Source organism: Echiichthys vipera (assembly GCF_963691815.1).
Source record: "Echiichthys vipera genome assembly, chromosome: 23".
Taxonomy (NCBI): domain Eukaryota; kingdom Metazoa; phylum Chordata; class Actinopteri; order Perciformes; family Trachinidae; genus Echiichthys; species Echiichthys vipera.
The window spans coordinates 610,423-621,626 of record NC_139848.1 but is presented as its reverse complement, the minus strand read 5'-3'; the positions used below and the strand labels follow the sequence as shown (position 1 = coordinate 621,626).

Below are 11,204 nucleotides of genomic sequence, written 5' to 3'. Positions count from 1 at the left end.
CAAACTTTATTGCGTCTTCCTGCTGAACAGGAAACAGAACAGGAAACGGAACAGGAAGCAGAACAGGACCCGTGTTTATTTGCCGCTGTTCTCGGCGTCCTCGATGACTTTGCTCATCCACCGGCGCATCCTGAACAGGTGCGTGTAGAAGCCGTACTTCCCGTCGCGGTCGCAGCCTTCGCCCCACGACACGATGCCCATCTGGTACCAGCGGTTCTCCGCCGGGTACTGCACGCCACAAACACGTCAACAAACACGGGAATAAACACGTCAACAAACACGTTAAACACGTCAACAAACATGTCAACAAACACGTTAAACACGTCAACAAACACGGGAATAAACACGTCAACAAACACGTTAAACACGTTAAACACGTCAACAAACACGGGAATAAACACGTCAACAAACACGTTAAACACGTTAAACACGTCAACAAACACGTCAACAAACACGGGAAAAAACACGTTAAACACGTCAACAAACACGTCAACAAACACGTCAACAAACACGGGAATAAACACGTCAACAAACACGTCAACAAACACGGGAATAAACACGTCAACAAACACGGGAATAAACACGTTAAACACGTCAACAAACACGGGAAAAAACACGTCAACAAACACGTTTAACACGTCAACAAACACGTTAAACACGTCAACAAACACGTCAACAAACACGGGAATAAACACGTTAAACACGTCAACAAACACGGGAATAAACACGTCAACAAACACGTCAACAAACACGGGAAAAAACACGTCAACAAACACGTTAAACACGTTAAACACGTCAACAAACACGTTAACAAACACGTTAAACACGTCAACAAACACGTCAACAAACACGCCACAAACACGTTAAACACGTCAACAAACACGTCAACAAACACGTCAACAAACACGTCAACAAACACGTTAAACACGTCAACAAACACGTCAACAAACACGGGAAAAAACACGTCAACAAACACGTTAAACACGGCAACAAACACGTCAACAAACACGTCAACAAACACGTCAACAAACACGTCAACAAACACGTCAACAAACACGTCAACAAACACGGGAATAAACACGTTAAACACGTCAACAAACACGGGAATAAACACGTCAACAAACACGTCAACAAACACGGGAAAAAACACGTCAACAAACACGTCAACAAACACGTCAACAAACACGTTAACAAACACGTTAAACACGTCAACAAACACGTCAACAAACACGCCACAAACACGTTAAACACGTCAACAAACACGTCAACAAACACGTCAACAAACACGTTAAACACGTCAACAAACACGTCAACAAACACGGGAAAAAACACGTCAACAAACACGTTAAACACGGCAACAAACACGTCAACAAACACGTCAACAAACACGTTAAACACGTCAACAAACACGTCAACAAACACGGGAATAAACACGTCAACAAACACGTTAAACACGTTAAACACGTCAACAAACACGTCAACAAACACGGGAAAAAACACGTTAAACACGTCAACAAACACGTCAACAAACACGTCAACAAACACGGGAATAAACACGTCAACAAACACGTCAACAAACACGGGAATAAACACGTCAACAAACACGGGAATAAACACGTTAAACACGTCAACAAACACGGGAATAAACACGTTAAACACGTCAACAAACACGGGAAAAAACACGTCAACAAACACGGGAATAAACACGTCAACAAACACGTTTAACACGTCAACAAACACGTTAAACACGTCAACAAACACGTCAACAAACACGGGAATAAACACGTTAAACACGTCAACAAACACGGGAATAAACACGTCAACAAACACGTCAACAAACACGGGAAAAAACACGTCAACAAACACGTTAAACACGTTAAACACGTCAACAAACACGTTAACAAACACGTTAAACACGTCAACAAACACGTCAACAAACACGCCACAAACACGTTAAACACGTCAACAAACACGTCAACAAACACGTCAACAAACACGTCAACAAACACGTTAAACACGTCAACAAACACGTCAACAAACACGGGAAAAAACACGTCAACAAACACGTTAAACACGGCAACAAACACGTCAACAAACACGTCAACAAACACGTCAACAAACACGTCAACAAACACGTCAACAAACACGGGAATAAACACGTTAAACACGTCAACAAACACGGGAATAAACACGTCAACAAACACGTCAACAAACACGGGAAAAAACACGTCAACAAACACGTCAACAAACACGTCAACAAACACGTTAACAAACACGTTAAACACGTCAACAAACACGTCAACAAACACGCCACAAACACGTTAAACACGTCAACAAACACGTCAACAAACACGTCAACAAACACGTTAAACACGTCAACAAACACGTCAACAAACACGGGAAAAAACACGTCAACAAACACGTTAAACACGGCAACAAACACGGCAACAAACACGTCAACAAACACGGCAACAAACACGTCAACAAACACGTCAACAAACACGGGAACAAACGTTTAAATCTGCGTTAAATCTGTAACAAACTGTTGATATAATAAAGGTTTGATTGTCGCACCTTCATCACGAACGGGCCGCCGCTGTCGCCTTCACAGGCGTCGCCACGTTTGACGTCGTCGGGTTTATAACCTGCAGGGAAAAGACGTCAGGTTCGTCCTCTGGGGAACATGAACGTGTGCACCAAGGTTTTTACCGTTTGATCGAGTAAATCTTTATTTAAAGAGTAAATACTTGACTTCCTGTTGGGGCTAAACAAAGAGAATCAGTCAGAGAGTCACCAAAGTCTCCAGGGTTCATCCTCTGGGGAACATGAACGTGTGAACCAAATTACATGTCAATAACTTAAATAGTTGTGGGGAACCATGAAGTCACTAGGGTTCGTCCTCTGGGGAACATGAACGGCTGCACCAATGTTTTTCACCATTTCATCAAATAAATCCTGAGATATTTGAAGAGTAAATACTTGACTTCCTGGTGGGCTGAACAAATAGTGACAGGAATACCAGTTTCTTTAGGATTCATCCTCTGGGGAACATGAAAAGTTAAAGCACTTCTTTTGAATGTATCTTAAGGGAACCATGAATCTCTGAACTACATCGATCATGTGGTTGTTCAGATATTTTAGACCGGACGAGGGAAACTTTAATGTTCTGGCCTCGACGACAGAAAAGTCTGAGATTCACCAAAGTCACCAGGGTTCTTCCTCTGGGGAGCATGAATGTCTGAACCAAACTTCATGTAAATAACTTAAATAGTTGTAGAGATAGTTAAAACCACAAATTTACACTTCGTGGAAGCACCAGAGTAAAGTTCTGGGATCATCAAAGTCACTAGAGTTCATCCTCTGGGGAACATGAACGTCTGCACCAAGGTTTTTACCATTTCATCAAATAAATCTTGAGATATTCTAAAAAGTTTGACTCTCTTACGGCACGAAATGAAAAGTTGGAGGATTTCTTAGGAAAACATCCTCAGGAACCATGAATTTAGGACAACAACAGAGAAGTCAGAGATTCATCAAAGTCACTAGGATTCATCCTCTGGGGAACATGAAAAGTTAAAGGACTTCTTTAAAATGTATTTTAAGGGAACCATGAATCTCTGAACTTTATCGATCATGTGGTTCAGATATTTTAGACTGGACGAGGGAAACTTTAACGTTCTGGCCCCGACAACAGAAAAGTCAGAGATTCACCAAAGTCACTAGGGTTCATCCTCTGGGGAACATGAACGGCTGCACCAATTCTTTGGCCATTTAATCGAGTAACTCTCGAGATATTTGAAGCAACTCGACTGTTTCCTGTTTCCTGTTCGTGGTTAAAACGTTAGAACGCGACCGTCACCTGCACAGAACATGTTGTCCGTGGTCTTGACTTGCGTGGAGCTGCGGCAGATCTCCGGGTCCACGATGGGGAGGTGGATTTGCTGGAGCTCTGAGGGCAAGTTTCTGGCCGAGGGTTTCCAGGTCTCCTGCAGGTTCCCCCAGCCGGTGACGCGACCTTTGTAGCCTTCAGTCATGAGCCTGTCGGACAGAACCAAGCATCAGAGGACTCTGAAGCCCCGCTACAAACCTGCGCCTGTGGGTGCGGGTCTTACGTGCGGGCGACCTGCTTGCTGGGCAGGCAGACCGGGTGGATCCGGTCGGAGAACGTGATTGGCCGCCTCAGGTGCAGGAGGGCGATGTCGCGGTTCAGATTCTCCTTCCAGTTGTACTTCGGGTGCACGATGATTTCGCTGATGGCCACGATCTTCTCGATGCCGCGCTCGAACCTGGAAAGCACCAGAGATGTTACGTCGTTCTACTCAGAAGTAAACTCACGCACGCGGACAGGAAGTCTTACTCGGCCCGTTTGTGTTTCCCCAGCCGGACCAGGATGTCGTTGGCGGTGAAGTTCTTGTTCCAGGGCGGGTAGAGGATGCAGTGAGCGGCGGTGAGGATCCAGCTGTCGCTGATCAGACTGGCGCCGCACAGCAGCTCCTGCGGGCTGCGCTTGTACAGCATCACCTGCCTGCAGACGGGACCCAGGGCACGCCTTACGTACGTTTCTTTACTGTGGTTACCATGGTGACGGCTTATTATTTACGAGTGTGGTTACCATGGTGCTGACGCCACCTCGGCGCTGTCGCCCCCGACGATGCGTTTGTCTCGGTACGACTCCAGCAGCTCTTCCTCGTTCTGGTCCTTTTTGCCGATCTTTTCAAACAACGGGCGCTCTCCGCACTCTGCAACGCAAGCAGTCAACAAGCAGTCAGTCAACAAGCAGTCAGTCAACAAGCAGTCAGTCAACCAGTCAACAAGCAGTGAACCAGCAGTTAACCAGTTAACTAACCCGTCATTCAACCAGTCAACCACTTAACTAACCCGTCAGTCAACCAGTTAACAAGCAGTCAACCAGCAGTTAAACAGTTAACTAACCACTTAACTAACCAGTCAGTCAACCAGTTAACAAGCAGTTAACCAGCAGTTAAACAGTGAACTAACCCGTCATTCAACCAGTCAACAAGCAGTCAGTCAACCAGTTAACAAGCAGTTAGTCAACCAGTTAACAAGCAGTTAACCAGTTAACAAGCAGTTAGTCAACCAGTTAACAAGCAGTTAACAAGCAGTTAGTCAACCAGTTAACTAACCCGTCATTCAACCAGTTAACAAGCAGTCAAACAGTGAACTAACCAGTAAGTCAACTAGTGAACCAACCCGTCAGTTAACTAACCAGTTAACAAGCAGTCAGTCAACCAGTTAACTAACCAGTTAACTAACCAGTCAGTCAACCTGTTAACTAACCAGTCAATCAACCAGTTAACTAACCAGTTAACTAACCAGTCAGTCAACCTGTTAACTAACCAGTCAATCAACCAGTTAACTAACCAGTCAGTCAACCAGTTAACTAACCAGTTAACTAACCAGTCAGTCAACCAGTTAACTAACCAGTTAACTAACCAGTTAACTAACCAGTTAACTGGTTAGTTAACTGGTTAGTTAACTAACCAGTTAACTAACCAGTTAACAAGCAGTCAGTCAACCAGTTAACTAACCAGTTAACAAGCAGTCAGTCAACCCGTTATAAACCAGTCAGTAAAGCAGTTATAAAGCAGTTAACTAACCAGTTTCTTCTCAGGTACGAACTGAAGCAGCCGGTAACCGACCCGGTAACCGCCCCGTTAACCGACCCGGTAACCGACCCGTTAACCGACCCGGTAACCGACCCGTTAACCGACCTGTTAACTGACCCGGTAACAGACCCGTTAACCGACCCGTTAACTGACCCGTTAACTGACCCGTTAACCGACCCGTTAACTGACCCGTTAACCGACCCGTTAACCGACCCGTTAACCGACCTGTTGACCGACCCGTTAACTGACCCGTTAACCGACCCGTTAACTGACCTGTTGACCGACCCGTTAACTGACCTGTTAACCGACCCGTTAACCGACCCGTTAACCGACCCGGTAACAGACCCGTTAACCGACCCGTTAACCGACCCGTTAACCGACCCGTTAACCGACCCGTTAACTGACCCGTTAACCGGCCCGGTATCAGACGGGTGAGTGATCAGAACTCACCGTTCTCTCCTTGTCCAAAGGATCGAGGTTTGAAGAACAGCTTCCTGGTCGACTTCCCCACGGAGCGCTCCTGTCCCCCGCCGTCCTCGGGGGGGGACGGGTCCACCAGGTGATCCTCTGAGAGAGAGACGGGGGAGAGACAGACGGGTGAGAGACAGACGGGTGAGAGAGAGACGGGTGAGAGACAGACGGGTGAGAGAGAGACGGGTGAGAGACAGACGGGTGAGAGACAGACGGGTGAGAGAGAGACGGGTGAGAGAGACGGGTGAGAGAGAGACAGGTGAGAGAGAGACGGGTGAGAGAGAGACGGGTGAGAGAGAGACGGGTGAGAGAGAGACGGGTGAGAGACAGACGGGTGAGAGAGAGACGGGTTAGAGAGAGACGGGTGAGAGAGAGACAGGTGAGAGAGAGACGGGTTAGAGAGAGACGGGTGAGAGACAGACGGGTGAGAGAGAGACAGGTGAGAGAGAGACGGGTGAGAGAGAGACGGGTGAGAGACAGACAGGTGAGAGAGAGACAGGTGAGAGACAGACGGGTGAGAGACAGACGGGTGAGAGAGAGACAGGTGAGAGAGAGACAGACGGGTGAGAGACAGACGGGTGAGAGAGAGAGACAGGTGAGAGAGAGACGGGTGAGAGACAGACGGGTGAGAGGCAGACGGGTGAGAGAGACAGACGGGTGAGAGACAGACGGGTGAGAGACAGACGGGTGAGAGAGAGAGACAGGTGAGAGAGAGACGGGTGAGAGAGAGAGACAGGTGAGAGAGAGACAGGTGAGAGACAGACGGGTGAGAGAGAGACGGGTGAGAGAGAGACAGGTGAGAGAGAGACAGGTGAGAGACAGACGGGTGAGAGACAGACGGGTGAGAGAGAGACGGGTGAGAGAGAGACAGGTGAGAGAGAGACGGGTGAGAGACAGACGGGTGAGAGAGAGACGGGTGAGAGAGAGACAGGTGAGAGAGAGACGGGTTAGAGAGAGACGGGTGAGAGACAGGTGAGAGAGACAGGTGAGAGAGAGACGGGTTAGAGAGAGACGGGTGAGAGACAGACGGGTGAGAGAGAGACAGGTGTGAGAGAGAGACGGGTGAGAGAGAGACGGGTGAGAGACAGACAGGTGAGAGAGAGACAGGTGAGAGACAGACGGGTGAGAGACAGACGGGTGAGAGACAGGCGGGGGAGAGAGAGACGGGTGAGAGACAGACAGGTGAGAGAGAGACGGGTGAGAGACAGACGGGTGAGAGGCAGACGGGTGAGAGAGACAGACGGGTGAGAGACAGACGGGTGAGAGACAGACGGGTGAGAGAGAGACAGGTGAGAGAGAGACAGACGGGTGAGAGACAGACGGGTGAGAGAGAGAGACAGGTGAGAGAGAGACGGGTGAGAGAGAGACGGGTGAGAGAGAGACAGGTGAGAGAGAGACAGGTGAGAGACAGACGGGTGAGAGACAGACGGGTGAGAGACAGACGGGTGAGAGACAGACGGGTGAGAGACAGGCGGGTGAGAGACAGACAGACGGGGGAGAGAGAGACGGGTGAGAGACAGACAGACGGGTGAGAGAGAGACAGGTGAGAGAGAGACGGGGGAGAGACAGACGGGTGAGAGGCAGACGGGTGAGAGACAGACGGGTGAGAGAGAGACGGGTGAGAGAGAGACAGGTGAGAGAGAGACGGGTGAGAGAGACAGACGGGTGAGAGAGAGACAGGTGAGAGAGACAGACGGGTGAGAGACAGACGGGTGAGAGACAGACGGGTGAGAGACAGACGGGTTAGAGAGAGACAGACGGGTGAGAGACAGACGGGTTAGAGAGAGACAGGTGAGAGAGAGACAGACGGGTGAGAGACAGACGGGTGAGAGACAGACGGGTGAGAGACAGACGGGTTAGAGACAGACGGGTGAGAGACAGACGGGTTAGAGAGAGACAGGTGAGAGAGAGACAGGTGAGAGAGAGACAGGTGAGAGACAGACGGGTGAGAGACAGACGGGTGAGAGACAGACGGGTGAGAGACAGACGGGTGTTCTGCAGTGGTACCGGTCCCCTCGCCGTATTTACCGCACAGGTCCAGGTCGCAGTAGTCCACCGTCACGTTACCAGAGACCGTCACGTAGCACCAGGGGCCCTCGGGGTCGTTGTCGGGGTTACGGCACTTGTTTCCCTGGAGACCGACCTCCGGGATGAACTCCCTGTCCGCGCTGAGCGCCTTGGCCTCCGGCGAGGACCACTGGATGCAGGCGTGCCCCCCCAGGGTGACGGCCAGGTCGCCCACGTAGTCCACGCCGTAGTTGGGTATACAGGCGCCGGTTCTGATTGGTTCAGGGGCCACGGTGGGCGGGACGAAGACCTCACCTGCAAAGGAAAGAGTTTACTGGTTTAAGAGGACGCCGACGGCACCGGGGGGGGTTTGGACGGGGGGGGCGGGGACTTGCCACATGTGGGGACCCTGCAGGTCTCCTTCTGCACCGTCGGGTCTCTGGTGAAACACCACGGTGCCTCCATACGACTGTCGGGGTTCCTGCAGAAGTTCTCCTGGAGAACGCTGTCGGGTTCTGACGCGTTGTACTCCCTACACACACACACACACACACACACACACACACACACACACACACACACACACACACACTTAGGTCCTGGATATGGTTGGTTAGTCATTTGGTGATTGATTCGTAAGCTGTTTTGCCGGTTATTTTTTTGACCGGTCGGTCAATTGGTTGATAATTTATTTATTTGGTCGGTTGGTTGGATATTTATGTTGTCGGTCGGTCTGTTGTTCGGTCGGTCGGTCGGTTGCTTGGTTATTTGATCGGTTGGTCGGTTGCTTGGTTGTTTGATCGATTGGTCGGTTGCTTGGTTGTTTGATCGGTTGGTCGGTTATTTATTCGGTCGGTTGGTTGCTTGGTTTTTCGGTCGGTCGGTCAGTCTGTCGGTCGGTCGGTTGCTTGGTTATTTGGTCGGTCGGTCGTCAGTCTGTCGGTTGGTCGGTTGCTTGGTTATTTGGTCGGTCGGTCGGTTGGTTGCTTGGTTATTTGGTCGGTCTGTTGGTCGGTCGGTTGCTTGGTCAGTCGGTCGGTCGGTCAGTTGGTTGCTTGTTTATTTGGTTGGTCGGTCTGTTGTTCGGTCGGTCGGTCGGTTGCTTGGTTATTTGGTGGTCGGTCAGTCGGTCGATCGGTCTGTCTGTTGTTCGTTCGGTCGGCTGGTCGGTTGCTTGGTTGGTCGGTCTGTTGTTCGGTCGGTCGGTCGGTTGCTTGGTTATTTGGTCGGTCGTTCGGTCGCTTGCTTGGTCGGTCTGTTGTTCGGTCGGTCGGTCGGTCTGTTGTTCGGTCGGTCGGTTGCTTGGTTATTTGGTTGGTCCGTCGGTCAGTCGGTCGGTCGGTCGGTCGGTCGGTCGGTTGCTTGGTTATTCGGTCTGTCGGTCGGTCGGTTGCTTGGTTATTCGGTCGGTCGGTTGCTTGGTTATTCGGTTGGTCGGTCGGTCGGTTGCTTGGTTATTCGGTCGGTTGTTCGGTCGGTCGGTCGGTTGCTTGGTTACCTCATTATGGGATGTGGGAAGTTGTGTCTCCAGTGTTGACACTGTCGTCCTGATCGAGTGATGTTGATGTTTCCTTCATAGTTCACTCCTGTACCAGAAACACACTGACCTGCACACACACACACACACACACACACACACACACACACACACACACACACACACATAAATATATATAACCTCCCCTCTCACACTAACCTGATGTGTCTTTACCTTCTACACACTGTCTGATTGTGTTTGTGTTGTCTTGTGTTCTTGACATCTGGGTTCCTTTACAGTCTGAGACACACACACACACACACACACACACACACACACACACACACACACACACACACACACACACACACACACAGGGACACACACACACAGACACACACACACACACACACAGACACACACACATACACACACACACACACACACACACAGACAGACACACACACATACACACACACACACACACACACACACACACACATACACACACACACACACACACACACACACACACACACACAGTTAGATGAATCACTTCATTTCTTCACAGAATTTAACAAAGTAAGAGTTTTCTAATCACTGATCCTTTCAAAATAAAGCTCACCCAGATACTTGAGCCAGAAGTGTTCCTGCGGAGGAGAGAGTGTGTGTTAGTGTGTGTGTGTTTGTGTGTTTGTGTGTTAGTGTGTGTGTGTGTGTGTGTGTGTGTGTGTGTGTGTGTGAATCCTGTTGTCGGACACAGTGCTGTAGTGGACACAGAGGAGGCGTACCGTTTTGCCCGCGTGTTCGAACACCTCTCTGGCTTCTTCGTGGTCACAGATTTCTTCGATGCATTCTCGCTCCAGGTTTCCTGCGTCGCATAACACACGCTCACAATAACAACAACAACAACAACAACAACAACAACAACAGGAACAACAACAACAACAATAACAACAACAACAACAACAACAACAACAACCATAACAACAACAACAACAACAGGAACAACAACAACAGCAACAACAAACACAACAACAATAACAGTAACAACAACAACAACACTAATAATAATAATAACAATAATAATAACAACAACAACAATAACACTAATAATAATAATAATAATAACAACAACAACAACAACAACAACAACAATACTAATAACACTAATAACGATGATGATGAGTAAGTGAACTGTGATTAAAGTCCCACAGGAGTCGAGATGCAGGAAGTTGGAGTTGACTGACTGAGCTTTTATTTTGAAACTCACCTGGTTTCATTTCCTCAAACATCTGATTGGCTCGTCGGCTTCGGACGAACACCTGCGCCGCGCGCCGCCCGCTGAGGAACACTGACGACCACACACACACGCTTATTATTTAATATCTAATATTTTATATTTCAATATTTTAATATTTTATTACTTTTAACGCTTTATCAAAAGATAAACAGTTTTATTACATTTTAAATGTTTTATATTTTCATTATTAACACTTTAAAAACATTATAAATATTAATTTTTAACACATTAAAAACCGTATAAATCTGTATGTCAGTACCTGGGTCACAGTGGCAGACGTGCAGGAGCAGCAGGAGAACAGCAGCTGCTTTCAACATCC

The 11,204-nt window shown here is 48.5% G+C and overlaps 1 protein-coding gene across 1 annotated transcript; it reads right to left on the bottom strand.

Moving 5' to 3' along the window:
- Positions 1-75: 75 nt before the first annotated feature.
- Positions 76-11,202, bottom strand: f2 (coagulation factor II (thrombin); the record flags this gene model as incomplete). The annotated part of the gene is made up of 15 exons (XM_083937961.1): positions 76-228; positions 2,575-2,645; positions 3,860-4,038; positions 4,113-4,286; positions 4,358-4,525; positions 4,613-4,739; positions 6,078-6,194; positions 8,106-8,420; positions 8,501-8,637; positions 9,604-9,712; positions 9,817-9,882; positions 10,208-10,232; positions 10,374-10,453; positions 10,856-10,936; positions 11,145-11,202. 15 exons carry the CDS (start codon positions 11,200-11,202, stop codon positions 76-78), a joined length of 1,860 nt encoding a protein of 619 aa, XP_083794087.1.
- Between the last annotated feature and the right edge of the window lie 2 nt (positions 11,203-11,204).